Below are 18862 nucleotides of genomic sequence, written 5' to 3' on the forward strand. Positions count from 1 at the left end.
GAAGACTTTTCAAAAGCATTTAAGTGAATTAGATATTGAAATCCAGTTGCCTTAGATGCTTCTGAAAAAATCCCGGTTATATCTGTCTACAAATTCATTCTTACGATGCACTGACACTCCTCTTCTGTATCTTTTTTCCCTTAGGAATTTGAACTCCTTTATTTCTCACTGAGTAGCGCAAGAATTTTTTTCAGAGCAGATAAAACTGCAGCAGAAGAAAACCAGGAAAAGAAAGAAAAAGAAGGTGAGTGAGTTTTACACATAGAACACTTTGGCTCATGTGAGAAGAGTGCCTTAGTAGGGAAAGTGCTTTTTTTTTTTTTCCTTTTTTTCCATAGTGACTTTCTTGCTAGTGGGTTGATTCAGTATTCCAGGAGGAGTCTTATGGGGTCAAGAATGATGGAGGTGTCAAGAACAGCTCACAGTCGCCTTCTTTGGAATGGGTGAATTTCAAGCTGGACTTCTGGGAGGTGGGGGTGGGACAACCACAAATAACCCAACCAACCCAAAAAAAACTGGGACAGGGAGAATTGCATACTTGGAGTAATACAAATTCAGTAACTTCAGCATCATACTTACATCATACTTACCCTCTCAATTACCGGTTTTGACAGTGACAGATTTTTCTGCACAGCCTTAGCTGGTGTGAAATAAACTGGTGGTTTTCACCTGTTTACCAGCTGTTTTTCAACTTACGTAGGCAGATGATGCAGATAATATACATGGCTCTCATATGTGACACAAACATATGCCACTGAGTTATATTCAAAGGGTAAGATCTTAATGTGTGGTATGGTCACTTGACTAGGTAACACAGGTATTTTGTGTGTTATATTCATGCTTATATATTCTCCCTCATGAATTCCGGAAGATTCTCTTGGGTATGGGAAAATTCTTTTCAAAGAAATGAGGGTGGTCCCAAAAATTAAGATACAGAAGTGCAGTTCAATTACAAGTTACTTAGAAACTCAGGTAGCAGTATATTGAAAATGGAATCGGTAAATAATTTTCCGATGTAGTACTGACAGAGACACAAGTGACTTGTGAGATTATGATTTTTTTTTCTGTATTAGGAAAACAGTTTGCAAAGAAAGAAGTCTTTTAGCATGAATTTATATTTGATCATATTCAGTGAAGTTGCTTAAGTAATTGTTCAACTCAAAAACAAACAAACAAAAAAAACCCCACCAAACCCCAACTACAAGCATTGTGATGAGTAAGAATAGACATAGTACCCTGGCTTTTTTAGGAGAGCATTCTGTAGGGCATCAGTTAATTATATTTTAGGTTAAATATTCACTGTTGTGATGCGTCTTCAGTTCCCTGAAGAATGTGTTTTGTGGTGAGAAAAGCTTGAAACGCACAGCAGGGTGAAAAGCCTTGAACGTGGTGATATCTTTGCCTTCTAACGTAATATTTGGACTTGGACTCTGCAAAACGTATGAGCACGTATATGTGATCTTTACACAAGTTCTACTGGTTGAAGAAACCTTTCACCCCAAATACAGGTTTCTTCGTAGGACCAGGACCCTTCGTGCTGCAAGGTCGGTTTGCGTATGCTGACCATGGTGTACTGTATCAAGGGTGTTATGACATCAGCATAATATATATGCTAAGACTTTGGTTTTTCTGCCTTGGACAAAATAGTAAACATGATCCATGTCTTTATTTTTTATTTTCGTAGAAGAATCTGTTAAAGCAAGCAACGGAGATCTTTCAAACCCTACGCCTGCAGATCCTGTTGTGAAATGATGTGGCTGGTATGGGTGATGATTACTTACTCCAATAATTCATGTTCTTGTTGTTATCAGTAACACTCTTTAGGGTAAAAGCTCTAGATTTGATTTACTTGCTCTGTTAAACCCAAGAGAAAATGTACAGTAGTATACTAGCATCCAGTGAGGCTAGGTCTGTGTTTGTCTATATTTCCTGTAGAAACTCCTATTTTTCAGGAGTTTACATTATTTACCGCACTTTTCTTTAGATTGAAAATAATTATATAAAATGTTGACTTTGGAGGTAGTTATTTTAAAGTACAGATAAAAAAAAGTCTTACTAATTTTTAGATGCATTCTTGCATCTCTAACAGCGTTAAGGAAAAAAAAGACTCATAGGCTGTTGGTCTAAGAATTGAACTGGTGCATCTCTTCAACCAGAAAAAAAAAAAAAAATTGAATCAAGATATTGTGCGTATCTGTTGTCCAAAAACTAATCCAGATGTGGTTTTATGCAGACCCGGTGTATTTTAACACAGTCACAGATTACACTGTGGGCGTAACAGCGTACATTCTGAATGTATGTTAAAGCTATTACACAAAATGAAAATCATTATTAACGTTTTATTCCACAAACCCTTATTATTACCATAGATAGTATTTGCCCTGTGGGAGCTTAGGATCCCATCAGGCATTTGTTTTCCCCAGCTGTTTTTTCCCCCCCGTATCAGAGAATGGGAAAACCAGAAAAGTTAACATAATAAATGACTTCTCATTTCATACCGAAGGTCTGATTTGCATCTCCAGAAGTAAGGAAACCCAGAGCCAAGACAGAACCGCAATCAGCTCTTCCTTTTATGACCAGACACTGTGCAATGGGTGTCTGTAACTATTAAGTGATCTTACACTTCATGAATATGTTGTGCCTAATTGCAAGTTTCAGCCTCAATTCTGTATTTCCTAGCCTTTGTAGGTCTGTTGTACCGTCAGTGTCGTTCGTACAGTCTTACATGCCTGATTATTAACAATAATTGCACTGCAGGCTTCAGAAGCTGCTGAACACTGTGAGAACTCTCTATAAATATAACATCTGTCAATGCCTGCAAGTAGAGGTTCTAGATTGTGCAAGAGTTACTCTGATTCCTAACTTAAGTAGCTAGACTAAGCTGAAAAGTAAACACCACTTGCATTAAAAGATATAGTTGTGTTTTAATCTCCCAGAACATAAAACACTTCCAGGTCTTACTAACTAGAAAAAATTACTCTAGTCAGTCCAACCGAGAATTACTTTTGGGTTTTTTTGTGGCACACTCAGCTGTATTTTTAGACCATACTTGCCAGCTTTTTTTCATCTCTTCTACTTACAAAAAAGGTAATTTTTTTAATGATTCAAATTGTTCCACCCACCATTGGGTCACTGGTAAAGACAGTTCCTGATGTACTTTTGATTTACTCTTTCCTGCCAGTCACTTCAGCGTTCAGAAAGCCCAGACAAATGTTTTACTGTAACTGGAAAGACCAGACTGATGCAAAAGTCCTTTCGTTGGTTCTGAAAACATGACACAGAAGCTTTATGGACTGTTTAAATCAGCTGGGTTTTTTTTTCAGCTCATTAAAAGTTTTTATTTTTAATTCATTATAACTGCAGAGACTGCCCTAAAGAATGCTGCATTACTTGATTTATATTTTTGCTTTTTTATTTTGATACAGGTATTGTATTTTTTTTTGGTAATTTGTGTACACTTTTTTTTTTTTGACCAAATTGTGCCCACACTGAGTAGCGCTGCCGAGATCAGCATTCTTGTTGCTGCTGCTAATGCCCATACAGTTGCAATTGCAGTGTATGTGTTCCCATATTCCTGTCTCATCTGAACTCACCTGAGTTCTTGGCTTGGAGTGGCCAAGTGCTACATTTCCTCCTTCCACAGCAACTGCAGAATCGTGGATAGATGGCTTTCATTTCCCCCAGGACAGAGTTGCTGGGTAGCGACGTACAGCCGAGGCATTACCCACGCTCTAATAAAATCCGTACTTGTATTTTCCCTTCTCCTGCTTTTTGCGGAAAGATACTGTCTCGGGTAGGTAACACTCTGCAGTTGGACATAAATGGAACTGTGCATTTTCTTAATGTATGTTGGTGAAATTCACATGGTTCTGGTGATGGAAATTCTATAGGAAAGACATAAGCCTATTTTTATAGAACCCTGTTTAGTCTGGGAGACCTGAATGTATATTATATGTCGCAAAAATATATACATACACAAATATGTACAGTGGTAATAGAGCTATTCTTGCTAATACAGGACTGTAGTTTGTATTTCCTTCTTTATTTTTGGCAGGTAGCAGCATATATATGCAGAAAGCTTTTCTCATCTGAAATAGGAGGTGGGTCCTGGCTTGGGATGTCACACACCCCTCTGTGTCAGTCACATAAATCCTTTTTTTCCCCTCACAAGTATCTGGAAGGGGTGCAAAATTCTTGCTGTGGTGCTACTACTCTTTTCATTGCTTTTGCCCCTCCTGTTCCGATTATAGGAACAAACTGGACCCTAACGGGTTGTCTGGAGTGAGACAGTGGAGCCAAAACAAAAAAGTCCCCCGAACTAAACCGAATGTGTTCGCTCAAAATTGCCAGGAGTGAAAAAGGAAAGCGAGGATGATGAGTTTGCTGCAGGGACATAAAACTGATCCCTAAGTTTTTTGTCCCTTCATGTCAGGGGCAGAACAGGCTGAAGGGCAGTCTCTCTCCCTGAGAAGGCAGCTGCCACCACTGCCCGCGTGTGTTCAGTCTTGGGAGGAGGCTGTTGCGTGCCCAAGCGGTAGCAGCTGCTCTGCCAGAGGTCTTGCAGCCTGCTGCTGGTACGTGCTGTGCCCTTTTATGCCGGAAGCTGGGGGGCTGCCCTGCCCTTCCTCCTTGCGGCATCACGGCGAGGAGGAGCAGTGGTGCCCCTCTCAGCCCCAAGGTCAAAAGATGTTTGCGTTGACTGGTGATGGGTGATGGCCCCAGCAGCACCCAGCTGGTGTTGGCTTCACGGGGGAGTGAACTGCTGCTGCCGAGGGGTAGATTCTGGAGGTCCCAATGTGGTCTGTAATCAGAAGTAAATTTGAGTTTTTCATCGGATGGCCATCAACAACAGCTGTTTTCAGCTTCTCAGGTACAAAGGACCAAATGTAACACTTTGTTTCCGAACTCATTGTACAAAAGGGTATTTTGTTACCTCAGTTTCTTTGGTTTGTGAGTAGAGAACATTATGTACATAAAACTGTGTTAATAAATGCAATTTTGGGAATCTCAGTGTCTTCAGTAACATCAGTTCAGCAGGTGGTAATTTTTTTAATATGACAGCTTCAACTTTTATTTATGAAGAAGGTTTTGTGTCAGTTACTAACAGTTTTCTTCATGGTTCTTTCAAACATTCAGCGTGAATTTATTCCATGTCAAACACTTGCAAACTGGGATCTTTCAGATGCTGTAGCACAGATTCTGCTTACAGAAAACCTAGTTACCTAGGAAGTGACTGAGTTAAATTAAGTTTGAGGAATTCCAGCGCTTTGTTCCAGTTACCTTACCTTGATTAATACAAACTACGCTCCTGCCCTACCCCCCTTCAAAATAACTCCTGCTTATTTTTATTTTTTTCTTGCAAAGTATAGTTTCTTATGTTTTCAGGTTAAACTGGAGGGGGAAGAAATCTAAACATATTAGCCAAATATACATCTATTATCTAATAGACTAGTCAATACATTGTAGACTCATAATCTAGCATTTTATTGCTCAGTTTCTTAAAACCAAAGATTGCTGGTAGACTCAGCTCTTGCATGTCACGATAATGTTAAAAATACAGAGAAGTCTTATTATAAAAGTACTTATTTGTCCTACAATTATCATCGCCTCAATTTAACTTTTAAGAAACCTAACCATAGAAAAAACCGCACCCAACTGACACGCCCCAACTGTTGACTGCTTCTGATGTTTGCGCGTCAGTGGTATTTAGAATAGTAAGTCGAGGAGGTACATTATGGCCATTATTTAACTACAGCAGGGGTGAGTGCGGTCCCCGTGAAGGTAAGAGTAGGCACTTGGCTTTGTTTTGTAAGCTTATTCTAGATGCAATATAAAAATAGATTATATTAATAGGAAAAATTTAGTGTTTAACAAATTGTTTTGTGAATAGGCTAGCACAAAAGATAAATCTTGTTACACTTAAACTAGACTAAAAATAACTTCATCTGAAAATAAAGTAAATAGTGCATTTTTAACCTTCATTCAGATGCACATAATCATGCAAACTATGAAAATTTGAGTACGGTAGGAAATCTGAGGCCTGATATTTGTTAAAGGAGCTGACGGCTTACAGCTTGCACGAATTTCATTGGAATTGAGTAGGCTGCTCACCATGTAACTCTGAAGAAATGCCATTAACCCTTTGTGGCTGCCAGCGGTGCTGCCCCAGCTGCCAGCGGCAAGGGGCCAATGCTGAAACATTCCCCGAGATTGTCGGCTTCCCAGACACACCTACACATTCACAAACGCAAAAAGCCTCAAAGGCCAAGTCCTGCTGTTGTTCCGTTGTCAATCCAGAGGAAGCCCCACTGCGAAGAGGCCAGGCTGGCTCCAGCAGAAGACAGAATCTGGCCTCGTGTGTGCGCAGATGACCGAAACCCAGAGATTCTTGCAAAACAACTCCATGCTTCTCCCGCTCCCACACAGGCTGCAGGAAACAACAAGAGTTTTTTATGCTTCTGATTCCTCCCCTTCTTCATGTATGGTTCCATCCTCTTCCGACTGATCATTCAGAAGCATGAACTTCCCATCGTTTGTTAACAGCACAGACTTCATTAGCTGAGCTAATGCTTCTGGGTCCTGAAGGAAAACAAGAGAGTTCAGCAGGCTGCAGCAATCTCTGAGGAACACACGGTTTTCCTAGTCCTTCTTGTTAAGGTTTTACAACTACTTTTTTTTTTTCTCTATGACAACCTTTTTTCTAAAGGTTTGCAATATAAACAATCCCATTTGGTTCAGTAAAACCACCCCTTGGGTATATAAGGGAAAAAAAAAAAAGTCGTCACTCATTTTCAGCCTTTATTTTGCTATTCTTATCTGGCATTGATATAATTACTGAAAAACAAGGAGAAAAACAACTGTCTAGATGATAAATTATTTATTATACTTGTGCTTTTTGCCTGTGACTAGAAGTTCACACCCCCAATTTGTTCTGAAATTTTAGCCGCAAAAATGCACAGCAAATATTAATCTATTGGTGTCACATCTTTGTATCGATAAAATTTATCTACAAGGGGCTAGGTAACTCTGCCATTCATTTTGAGTGGAAAAACACTATGTGTTTTTCTCCCTAAGGGGGAAAGAAATATGAGTTTCTAAACATGAAACAGCAACGTGTGTGATTTATGCCTCATCCCAGAGAGTTTGTTTGGGTTTTTTTGAAGACTTTGCTCACAGCTTCCTTTCAAACATAAACAACTGGGTTTGTGTAGTTCTGAATTTGATTCAGGGTGGCAAATTTTATCTCAAATCAAGCTACTGCAAAATCAAACTGAGTTTTATTTTTGCGTGAACTACCCAAGGGCTGTGTTAATGAAGGTCTGCACCACCTTGTCCTTCGGAGAAAGAGCAGTTCTTTGTTCTTACGCACACCAGAGCTAGCTGGATGGTACAGCCAAAAGCAGAATATGATGCATCGCAACACAGACTCGGGGAATGAAATAAACTTACCTTCCGTGCCTCAATGATTTCTTTTCCCAAGCTAATAGCATAGCAAATCTAAAAAAAAGAAATATATGTAAAGTTCAGGTTTGCTTTGGTTTGGTTTTTTGTTCCTTAATTGGGACTAAACCACTGAACTGTCAATGCAAACTTAGTCTTAAATACAGGTCTAAAAGCACTATGCTAACTACAGAAAAATAAACCTATCTTAGGTTCTACCTCAAAGCTCACTTAGGCTGGTAAATCTTTGTAACTCAACTCAGTTTTATTCACCAAACTTTATTTCCAAACCTGAGGGATCTTTTCCAGTGCATGTAAGAGCGTTCCTGTTTTTTGAGACACAAATTCTCCAGCGCATTCCTTATTTCTAATAGTCTGTTGTTACCATATGCAGCGAGCACCCAGCGGTGTTAACAGATGGTACGGCTGCCTTATCTTTGAAAGCTTTATAGATGTACATGTCTCAACGCAGCTCCTTTCTGTTAGTGCTGGTGCTAGCCACACACGCTCTCCCCGCTCTCTTCGTGTTGGTACTAGCAATCACATCCTCTCCTCCTTGTACAAGCTGCTGCATTATCTATAAGTTCGGTCCTTTTTAGACATAAGCCATCAAAGGCTTGCATTTTAAGGCATGTTTTCGTGGCAAGAAATGGAGCTTCTCTTGCTTCTATAGCCCAGTTTCCCAGATGTGTAAGCCAAGAAGGCAAAGACCTGTTTTCTAAATAAAGTATTTTATTAAGTGTTACGCAAACCTTTTCCCCTTCCGTGTTGCTCTCAAAAACGTATGCGCTCATGGATTCTTCTCCCAGAGTCTCACTGAGATGGACCACAAAGCCAATCAGTCGCCTGTTATCCTGATGAGCTGCAAACTGTGTCACAGTGGCAAGTTCAAACTGGAAGAGTATAATAAAGAATTTATTGTTTTTTAACGAGCATTTGGTTAACTTGATCAAGAGCTCAAGTTCATGTGACTGAGCATTCAATGCTGTGGTAGAAAACCAGATTAAAACCAAAAGTTACTTACACTTGTTCGTGTGACTTGGGTTTGAGGATCTATTAACCTGCAATTATGTGTAGAGGGAAAAAAAAAAATTTAAAAGTATTTTCGGCGATTCTCTGTAATTTTAAGGTGCTTTATAACAGTAGGGCAATCACTACAGCAATTTTACAGACGAGGAAACACATGCACAGAATCAAATGCTTGATCTGTGATTTCAAGTCGGTCAATGGCAAGGTTCAACTCTGGACCCTGACTCTCAGCTGCTTGACGCGTCCAGGTCATAGTACCTTTCTGAACCACTAATTTGGTGAGCGCCCTGAGTGTAGGGGCTAATACACTAATATGCATACGGACACAAACGCACTCCAGCTAAAGTGAATGTCTTGTTTCAACGCATTCTGCAGTGACAATGCTGACAACAGGACAGCGATGGCTCTCTTGCCTTTACTGCATGAAAGGAAAGAGAATCTTCCAGTGCGGTTTTTTTTCATCTTTTTCCGTATCTTTGCGGGGCCTTATAGCCCCACTGCATCCTCTAAATTTTGGTAGGTCAGGAGGATGATCTATAGATGCTACACAGTAACAAACCAGACATTTTTACTAAGTAAAGCTGATCTTGGGCTTTTGCTTCCTCAAAGGGTGTATTGCTTGGAAAATCAAAACCAAAAATACTTTACTGATCACAAGTTGTACGAAAAGAGGAGAGTGTTGACAAGTTGAAGGTTTTACAGTACCTCAAGTTCTTGCTGGTGACCATGAGATGGGATTCAGTCATACGGAATATGTTGTGAATGGCACGAGCAGCTAACACTTGTCTCATTGCTTCATAAATCACCTCACTTGTGTCATCGGACTGAACGGCCATAGATCCTAAAAACCGAACTACGAACATCTGCTGCAAGAGTGAATCTGGAAGATAAAAGACGTGACTTCCTTCACTGTGCTACTTCAATTTTCCAGTAGCTGAAGTTATCAATGAAATAATTTTTTGCACTTTGGAAATTCAACAGCAAACCCGCGGGTGGTGACTGTGGGGGTGGTGACTTCCTGCCGTGGGCCCGACAGCGCCCTGACCCAGTTTTAAACAGTGCTTGAACTGGCAGCGAGTAGGGAAGGGAAAAAATAAATCACGGTTGCTCGGAAGCTTTATGCCTTTATGCTTTGTTTGATTACACAGTAAAATTCACTTGCCTGTCTTGTTATCGGGTGCACACAAACTGTGATAAATTTAAGATTGTGCACAAGCCGTGGCTTCCATCAAATTAACTCTTCTCTTTAAACCTTGTACATTCCTCACTTTCTTCTATGTCCTTCTGACCTTCCGTACAGCTGGTTCCAGTGAGGTTTTCATTAAATCCTTCCTTGGTCATTGACTACCACCCTAAGACTCCTATTTACAGCTAAGTAGCCATTATGTGACAAAGCCATCATTTCGTCAGGCTCCCTTTACGGCTGGTGGTGAGCAAGGTAAAGCAGGATGGATGACTCCTGCTGAAGGTGACTGCTCAAAGGCCCCAACAGCCGTGTCTACGTTGCACGAGACGACACAAAGGCTGTTAAGCATCACCTGGAGCTGAGCTCACACAGATCCACTTGATCAGTCTGAGACGCAGGGCAGTCACCCCAGCACTGAACTCCCTGTGCTGCAGTGGAGCAGGGCGCTGCTGCTGCCGACAGCGTGGAGGTGCAGCTTGCAACCACCCCAGCACGCCAGGGGACAGCACCAGCAAGCCACAGTGTGCAGATCAGGAGGTTCTGCTTTGGTTCAGTGAGTAGTTTTCTGACAGGGGCTGTTGTTTCCAGTCAGCGGCTGTAACTGGCACATAGGGAGAGCCAGGATCTGAGCCCGGCGTGCGCTGGGAACGGAAGATTGGAACTGCTGAGTTTTACTGGCACATCACTGGGAGGAGGGAAAGGGGGCAGCAGTGAGAAACTCTCCCTTTGCTGAAAGAGACAAACTGCTGCTAGTAGCTAAATCTCTGTGAGATTGAGATTGTGGATTTCAGAGAACACGTGGGTAAGAAATGGCTTCTAAGCAGCCTCAAACTCGAGCAGAATTATAATACAGTCCCATCAAACCCTTTCTAAAAAAGTGAACAGCTACTTTTTTAAAAAAAAAAAAAAGAATGAAAGACAAAAAACAAGAAACCAAATCCTTTTGCCTTTAAGCATTTGAAATAAACCTAATCTGGAATACAGCTTGGACTGTCAAGGAAAAAGGTGTTTGTTTTCACAGGCAGCGATGTTTAAAAGATTGGTAACTGCCTTCAACTGTACCATGGATCTGCTACCGCTGCTCCACGGTGTCAGGTGCTTTCATTACAACACACTGCATAGCTGACAGCTGAATCAGGCCTAAAATCATGGCTAATTTTATCTGGAAAAATGAAGCACTGACCTTCCTCCTCATCTTTGCTGCCATCTTCAGATTCCCCAAATGGGTTTGCACGCCTATGAAAGAAGAATAAAAACTCTAATTACAGATTCTGGTGTTGTCCCCCCCCACATGGTGCAATACCTAATTTTCTCCCCTGGAATCACTCTGCTAAAGCGATCAATCACAGTCTCTGGCCATACCTGCCACCTCTGTTCTGGTCCAGGAACTCTGTGGCAGGCAGTACAATATCAAATTGAATAGGTGTTCCAGGAGCAATGAGTTGTGTGGAGTCTTGAATGCCAGCTGATTCATTGGGAATTATTTTATCATTTTCCATATTCTTTACATTCTGGCTACAGTAAAAATGGAAAAAAATGTTTTAATCAATCTTTGTTCTGGAAGGAAGACAAGATTATTCAAAAATCCAAAGCAGGACTGAACCACTATATGTAAACATAAATTAGAGTATTTTCCTACTTACCTGTTACTGAGGACTCAAATAAAATCTACGTTTTGGGGTTTTTTTTTGTACCTAAAATTACTTAGGAAAAAAATAAATGCTGTTATAGTAAACCTGAATGCAGATCTGAGTGTGAGCTGACTTTCAGCAATAGGTTACTTTTTGCCTCCCGGCCCTCGAGTGGTCACATTTACAGCCACACTATGAGTTGTCCTGGTTTGAGGGAAAGCAGAACCAACTTTCTGTTCAGGAATTTTACTTCTTAGCTAGGCCTCTTCTAACTCTCTGAAATTAACAGCATCTTGTGTCGAAAACGGTTCATTCTCAGAGTGATAAAGCCAATCCTTACAGATTGTGCCAAGGAATGGTACACAGAGAGGATCTTGCTTATATTTATTGCTATAACAACCAAGGTCAGCTAATTTTGTTATTTGCCCCATTGGAGGGTCGGAAGCGGAAAAGCGTAGAGACGTCCCACCTGCGGGGAGGAGCGGACAGGACAGGTGACCCAAAAATTGACCAACAGGGGTATTCCATCCCATCTGCCCCATGCTCAGTGTAAAAGCTGAGGGATCAAAGGGTCAGCTCTTCCTTCAACGGCCGACGTCCGAGGAGGACCCTGTCTGTTCATCTGCCTTTGATCCCGATCCATGTGTTCCTGGCTCCATCTGTGGAATCCAGTTCCCACCCATCGATGAGTCCCGTCTGGGACTTCCCCCGTGCCTGCCAGTGACATCATCCTGGGAGCTAAATACAGTTTTGTATATACTGTATCTATTTCATTATTTTCCTTTTTATTTTATTATTAATATTTCATTAAAGTAGTTTAGTTTCTTCTAAACTCGTAAATCTCTCTTTTTCTGACAAAATTTGCAGAGAAGTCTCTTCATGTTGGAGTCAGTGTGAGGTAAACTTGTCCTATTTTATTTCTCACTCTGCTTCTGAAAGCAGGATTTCGGTCCAGCACTGGGTTTGAAAGCCAACTCTGATAATGAAGTCTGAAGAATTCCCACTAAGCAAGATGCTAGGATCATGTGGACACAAAGAAACTATATTAAAAATACATATTTTATGTATAAGCATACCCTAGAGAATTATTAACAATTTTTGAAGGAGGGGACCTTTACTGATTGACCTGAATGAGCACAAGAGAACAGTAATTATTCTGACAGTTGTGTAAGGCATATTCCCATGACAGACTGACAGGAACTGTTTGAGGCAATGTGCAAGAATATACTTACTTCAACGCATACTAGGGACTTGCATCACAAATTTCTATTTTTGTATCACCAACATTACAAATCATTCCCTTACAGCAAAGCACTTACAAGTAAAGCACCGTGTCTGTTTCTGAAGAAACAGCAAAATCCCAATGGCGACCGCAAGAAGCCCCAAAGCTGTGATGTGGAGCAATGAGCATTACCCTCAACACTTACTATCTCTTACAGCTTTCAGGAGGAAACATCAGAAGTAGAGGAATTTTGTGGAACACACAGGCTTGTAAAGCCAGGGCCTAGAGAGGGCTTTCTGCTGGGTGACTGCTGCCTTGTACAAAGAGTGTGACCGAGCACACCGTTTCTAGTCCGTGCAAGTGAGAATGTTACCTGTGGTGGTGAACTTCGTGTTTCTTCCCAAAGCTGGTAATGGGAGTCACTGCTTGCAGGGCTGTCTGATTTAACTTGATTGCAGCTGCCTATGAAAACAAGACGGAACAGCGCTTTTACACATGTACTTTACATTGCCATGTAAAGAACAATGGGAAAGCAAGCTGGAAGGAACAGACTGAAAAATGGAAACAAGCTCCCACCTCTGGATTGTCAGTGAGATAGATCTGTCTGGAGATGTTGTTGATGGCACATATCCACTGGAAGGGAAAAGTGAAATTGAACTCTTCAAGTTCACTTGTATACAAGAACAGCAGCATTAAGAAAATATTTTTACCTCCTCGTATTCTTTCTTGCTTTCTGCTTGAAGGGTTATACCCCTGCAATATAAACAGAGCATATCAGTGCTAACAGTGGACACCATGAATGTTTGACTCCAGGTCTTATAACAACATCACAGAATCATAGAATCACAGAATGGTTCGGGTTGAAAGGGACCTTACAGATCATCTAGTTCCAACCCCCCTGCCATGGGCAGGGACACCTCCCACTAGACCAGGCTGCTCAAAGCCCCATCCAGCCTGGCCTTGAACACATCACCAAGCTTTGTATCTATTAACCATCAAAGGAAGAAAAATCACAAATAAGCTGCAGCTAAAGGACACCACATATGCTGTTCAGGCAGTTGTGGGGGAGGATGGGAAAGAACATGCTTTTAATTTGGAAACAAAGGATTTCTGGATTTCCCTTCTGGAAATCCAGAAAGGCCTACTATTACAGCAAGCATGAAACAGCATCTGAAAAGGTAGGTGCGACCGGCTGTCCTCAAATAAAACCTGTCTCATACGCTTTGCCTGTAGGAGTAGTGATCTGGAAGCAGTATCTTCTGTCTTCGCAGTCTACAGCCATAACAGAGCAGTTGTCCAGATCCTGAATCAATCCCCCAGCTACTGCTCCCCTTGGCTGACACATCAAGTTGCCACCTTGAGTGAAGAAATAGAGTCTCTCCCAAGTTGTAGTCACCAGACCTGTTTTACTAAAGAGAAGATGCAACGATAAAGACTCATTACTATCTAGAAATTGCTCCATATATATGAAGTCATTTGTAAATAAATGAAACTGCAAACATATCCTGATGCTAATCTGAACTTTATGTTCAACCCTGGAATCTTTTTTTATGATGAGTCTCTGTTAAAAGGTAAAAGCAGCACTTATTCCTAGCAGAGACTAATCCTTAATGAAAGCTGAAGAATTAAACTATTTCCAAACATTCCAAGTTAAAAACATTCTCTGCAGTATCTCGTAGTTAAGGAATAAAAGAATTATTGGTATTGAGTAACTGACATGAAATACTATTAAGCTGGACTAAAAAAAAAAAAAGTATTTTCAAGGTGAAGAGCAGCATGAGCAATTTCAGCACAAAGAATAATTTTAAAAAGCATCTTCTGCAAGTAGTTTCTCAGAGTCCATGTTCTCCCTAGAGTCCCGTTATATTGAAATCCAGCTCTTAGAATGCTACAAGAAATTAATAAATGTCCACTCAAAAAAAATAATTACTAGTCAAATAGAAATAAACTGTTATTTAATCAATCACATAAACAGGGTTACTTTATGCCACCAGTATACATAGCTCCCGTGGAAGCTGATGGAAGATTTTACTTGGAAAATCTGCAGAAGTACGTATGGTATACATTCAAAACTATGCACTTGCATTGTGCACGGAGCTTTTGTTTATGTGAAGGAGGTCATTTATGAAAACATGCATTTGCTACAAAATACAACTGTTTATTTTTGTAAAGACTACGTCTTCATTGGCCCCATCATTTTCTAATTTTTAGCCACGTGAATGCAGGAAGTCATCCTTGTAGGTGAATTCAACCAGAAATAAACTTCTGTTTTCAGGAAAACAGTTTCAAATGTCTCTGATTTAATTTAAGCTTCTAAAACACATTTCCAAAGATGACAGAGACAGTTAGGAGCTGAAGAGTACAGCTGCCACAGTGATTCAGGAGCCTCAAAAACCATTATCTGACAAGTCTTTACAACCTAAAAAGAAATAAAATTACATCAACTAGTCAGCAACTAGTGGGTAGAAACAGTCTTCTTACTTTCTAAGATTAAGGTAGCCAGCCTTCTGGATGAGATTTCTATTGATAGCAGGTGAAGTTACATCAGAATCTGGGGTGTAAACAGATTCATTAACTGCAATTAAGTCCTGCTGGGATACCCTCATTTTTTCAGCTTCAGCATCCAATTCTCCCTGTATGCTGGAAAACAAACACACAACACAACAAGAAACCCAAATCCATCATTAGTCAATTTAGGCCAGTATATAGCTAACACCTGTAACGCCAAAATTAACAAAAATACCAGTTGAGATTATATTGGAGGGTAGTGCAAAGATAAAGTTTATTTTTAGAATAGACTTTATAGGAAATATAATGCAAGATTCCACGTCCAAGGCTTTCTCTAAAGACTAGATAAATCAGTGCAGTTAGGACAGAATGGCAGGAAGAGGCATACAATAGGGAACTACTCCCAGAAAATGTCATCTGAGCCTAAAGAGAAAAGATGCAACAGTTTAAGGAAAATATGGCTATCTTTGGCAGGCTGGAAGCAAAAGCACAGCCAGGATTTCCCCTTGCTCTTTATTCTGAAAGCCCAGCTTGAAGATGTCACTCTCAGTATGCTTCATACAGTAGCCACGCGTTCTTTTTTGCAACTTGTACTCAATGTAGTTATCTTCTTTCCCCAGACAGTATAGAGAGATAATGATCAAAATTATGAGATCATTTTGCAAGACTGAAACGAGCACATGAGAAATGCTTAGGTGTTGAGAGTGAAGAGTTAAGTTTATTTTTTGATAGAGACAGCTTCTAAAAGCAATGCTCGTACCAATCTACAATGCTGAACATATATAGATGTTGCCCTAGTATAACAGCATAGTTCAGAGTAGGTTTTACTGTGTCCAGGGTACCGGGAAAACTCACAGGGTGGGAACATAAGAATACTTGTCATTGCATACCTTAAAAAAATCATTAATAGCTGCACCTATGCAATAAGCAACTTCCTCCCTGCTTCCTGCCCAAGCGGTTAAACCTTTTGGAGAACATGAGCACATAACACAGGCTGTACACAGCAGGACAAGAGACCCATGTAGTCCACCATACTGTCTCTGACAGCGGCAAAAGGCCTGTGGAAAAGTACAGGGCAAGTACAAATGATTCTCCTCCTGTTCTCCTCCCCACTCTTTTGTAGAAGTTGGTGATACCCTGTAACTGTTGAAGTAATCTAGAGACACGGTGCCACATTTAAGTCAGCACTAAGCAGTATCCAACTGGACAGATGAAGAGTCACTCTTGCATCGTGGTGTTAATCTGTTTTCATGTTAGCTTATTTCCAGCTTTTCTGCATCTTTAGAAAGCTGAGACTTCCTAGGCTCCCACATCACCTCCAAAATGAGACCAGCTGCGTGCATCTTACCACCTAGACAAGACATGTAACAGGCTCAATTATAAAGGTTAAGTAATATCATTAGTTCTGAATTAAATTAGACCATATTTTGCAAGCTGGTGCCTTTCAACATTATCATTAAATGTCAGAATAAGAATTATTTAAATTCCATTTTGAAATAAAATGGAACAATGCTGTCAGTTTTTACATAAGTGCTACTTCAATGAATCTTTTGATCAGTCATTTTTGTTACACCACAAGTTGCTTCTGACAAGACTTCCCTGGCATCTTCACGGTGCCCAAGACTGGATTCCTCTTCCTAAGGCATGTTTATCTTATCTCCAAGGCAGAACGGAGAGAAAAGCTAACAATTCTGAATTTATATGCATTTGTGTCAATTAGACTAAGTGGTTACTGGGAGTATTTTAATGATCTGTCCTCTCTTATGTGTTTTCACACTGTTAGCACTATTCGTTGTATAAATGGTAATACGCACATCTGTCTCACTGAGGCCTTGTGATCCCAGCACTATAGAAAGAAAGGAGTGGGCAGCAGAGTTTTCAGTGGCTGCGTAATCTTAAGTCATGAAACCATGTCCTGTGTCAGTAATTGCTAAGCTGCACAGTGTCATTCAGAATTTTGCAAGCTTCAATTTTGGTTTTTCCAAAGACATCGCGCTCCTGTACTAGTTAAATTTAAGTTGTACTTTCAAGCTTTGCTGTGTGACAGACTTAAAACACAAAAACCAGACTGAGCAAACTAACTGAGCAGTCTATTTTTGCTTCGATTTACTACTGTGTACTATCCAGAATTCAAATCCATCCGATTTTGGAACACAAGGGCTTATTCTATGATAAGGATCCAATGGCAGGATCCTCACTGTACCTGTAAGACACAAGCAAGGTGCTCTAGCCTTACTAAATAAAGGGCACTATTTCAAGGGAGTTTGAAATCTGTCCTCCAGTCTGTACAAGCGTTATGTAGACTGTGGAGGGATTTATTTCAGAAGTGACTGTGCAAAGATATATAAATAAGTATCGATGTACAGGAAGTAAAGAATTATTTGGTGAAAGAATCTACTATACAGGGAGATTCCTTATAACACTGTTCTCAAATTGACAAGTATGCATTATTTAAAATGCCACCGGAGTCCGAATAAGTAATGATTTGGATACAGTTCAACATGAAAGGTACGAAGCAGTAAAGCGAAGGACTCAGTTTAGTGTTCCAGCTGATTCAAAATAAATGATTAATATTCTGTCTAATATGATTACATTTTAAATGTAAAGTTTACTTTTACAGAGACTTAATTATAAAGAAAATGTCAACCTTCACTCCAAGTGGGCGAGCGGGGAGGGGAGAGGAAAGAAAAAATAATCCCAAAATTAGGAGTACAAAAGTGAGGCAGTTTATTGAAATAAGGACTGAACTAAAGCAGGTTGAACTCAGTGGACCGATACAGCCTATACTGGATGCAATTAATATGTTCTCTAGGGTGAAGAGTTTTGTGTGCCTTGTGCAGCTACATTAAACACTCTGGCCCCTAAATCCTTACTTGGGAGGTTAACGGGTTACCGTTACCATTACAGTATTATTACAGAAGACCCAGCAAGTATAAACACCCCTAATTCAGAATGCACTTTATCTCTATTATATTAATTCTGTTAGCCCGCTTCAAGCCCAAATTCCATGCTTTTGTGTCCGTGAAGAGACATAAAGATGAAAGAATGCATGTGAACACCTTACAGATATAGTTCCTGACTATGCTGTAAAAACAACTCTCTGCAGTGCACTGGCAACATTTTCCTTTACATGTACAAACATACCTCCTTTCCACCTGCTGCTTTAACAAAATATACCCAACGATGCAATGCCGGCATGGGAGGACTCTCATGAGAAAGAAACAGGCACTCCCTGTTACATGCTGAAGGTTACAGTGCTATTGCTCAGAATTCAACAGAACGACAAAAGGAAACAAAAGTATTGTGTTACCTTTGAACCATGTCTGAAACAGATGACAGAAAGCTGTCCATTCTTTTGGAAAACATCTCTGCTCCTTTCTTAAAAAAGTTGATCTGAAAAATACCAAAAAAAACCCCGGGCACTGGAAGTTATCTTGTCTTTGGCAGACAAATTGTGGGGACTGTGTTAACAGCGATCCCACTATGACTGATACTTTGGGATCAAATGCATGGTTAGTACAGCTATGTTGCCTTTCTTTGTATTTCTCACTTTTGCAATTTTCCACCCTTTCACACACCCTTTTACACACTCGTAAGCTATTGGCTGCTGCAGGTATGTTTCCAATGAACTTGCTAAATGACTGAACTAAGGGAACAGGTCGCCTTCTCCCACGCTAGCACTGCGGAACTGGTCCCGCGGAACTGGGTCTAGCGGCTTTATAAGCCACTGCGTGCAAAGCTACTATATCAAAAGGAATGGGACACAACTCACCCTTTAGATTTAGTAGTCCAACCTGGACTACCGACTCCAACCTGGAAATTTTTAAACTGCTATGGCAAAGTCAG

The 18862-nt window shown here is 40.4% G+C and overlaps 2 protein-coding genes across 5 annotated transcripts in view; one reads left to right on the forward strand and one right to left on the reverse strand.

The window, feature by feature from the left end:
- Positions 1–8369, forward strand: part of WASHC4 (WASH complex subunit 4) — a 45798-nt gene extending 37429 nt beyond the window's left edge. For 3 of the 4 annotated variants that reach the window (XM_054196058.1, XM_054196075.1, XM_054196085.1), the window contains 2 exons: positions 145–244; positions 1685–8369. In XM_054196058.1, coding sequence (XP_054052033.1) covers positions 145–244; positions 1685–1752 — 168 coding nt within the window. In that variant the 3' untranslated portion in view covers positions 1753–8369. The remainder of the gene's footprint in view (positions 1–144; positions 245–1684) is intronic. The other variant, XM_054196064.1, reaches the window with a different exon arrangement.
- Positions 5045–18862, reverse strand: part of APPL2 (adaptor protein, phosphotyrosine interacting with PH domain and leucine zipper 2) — a 37372-nt gene continuing 23554 nt past the window's right edge. The window contains exons 9-21 of the mRNA XM_054196100.1: positions 18327–18409; positions 14990–15148; positions 13729–13917; positions 13219–13261; positions 13085–13141; positions 12882–12970; positions 11018–11170; positions 10839–10891; positions 9175–9349; positions 8465–8501; positions 8193–8333; positions 7450–7497; positions 5045–6579 (exon numbers count right to left, since the gene is read on the reverse strand). Coding sequence (XP_054052075.1) covers positions 6451–6579; positions 7450–7497; positions 8193–8333; positions 8465–8501; positions 9175–9349; positions 10839–10891; positions 11018–11170; positions 12882–12970; positions 13085–13141; positions 13219–13261; positions 13729–13917; positions 14990–15148; positions 18327–18409 — 1356 coding nt within the window. The 3' untranslated portion in view covers positions 5045–6450. The remainder of the gene's footprint in view (positions 6580–7449; positions 7498–8192; positions 8334–8464; positions 8502–9174; positions 9350–10838; positions 10892–11017; positions 11171–12881; positions 12971–13084; positions 13142–13218; positions 13262–13728; positions 13918–14989; positions 15149–18326; positions 18410–18862) is intronic.

The sequence above is a fragment of the Rissa tridactyla genome, chromosome 1 (assembly GCF_028500815.1).
Source record: "Rissa tridactyla isolate bRisTri1 chromosome 1, bRisTri1.patW.cur.20221130, whole genome shotgun sequence".
NCBI lineage: Eukaryota > Metazoa > Chordata > Aves > Charadriiformes > Laridae > Rissa > Rissa tridactyla.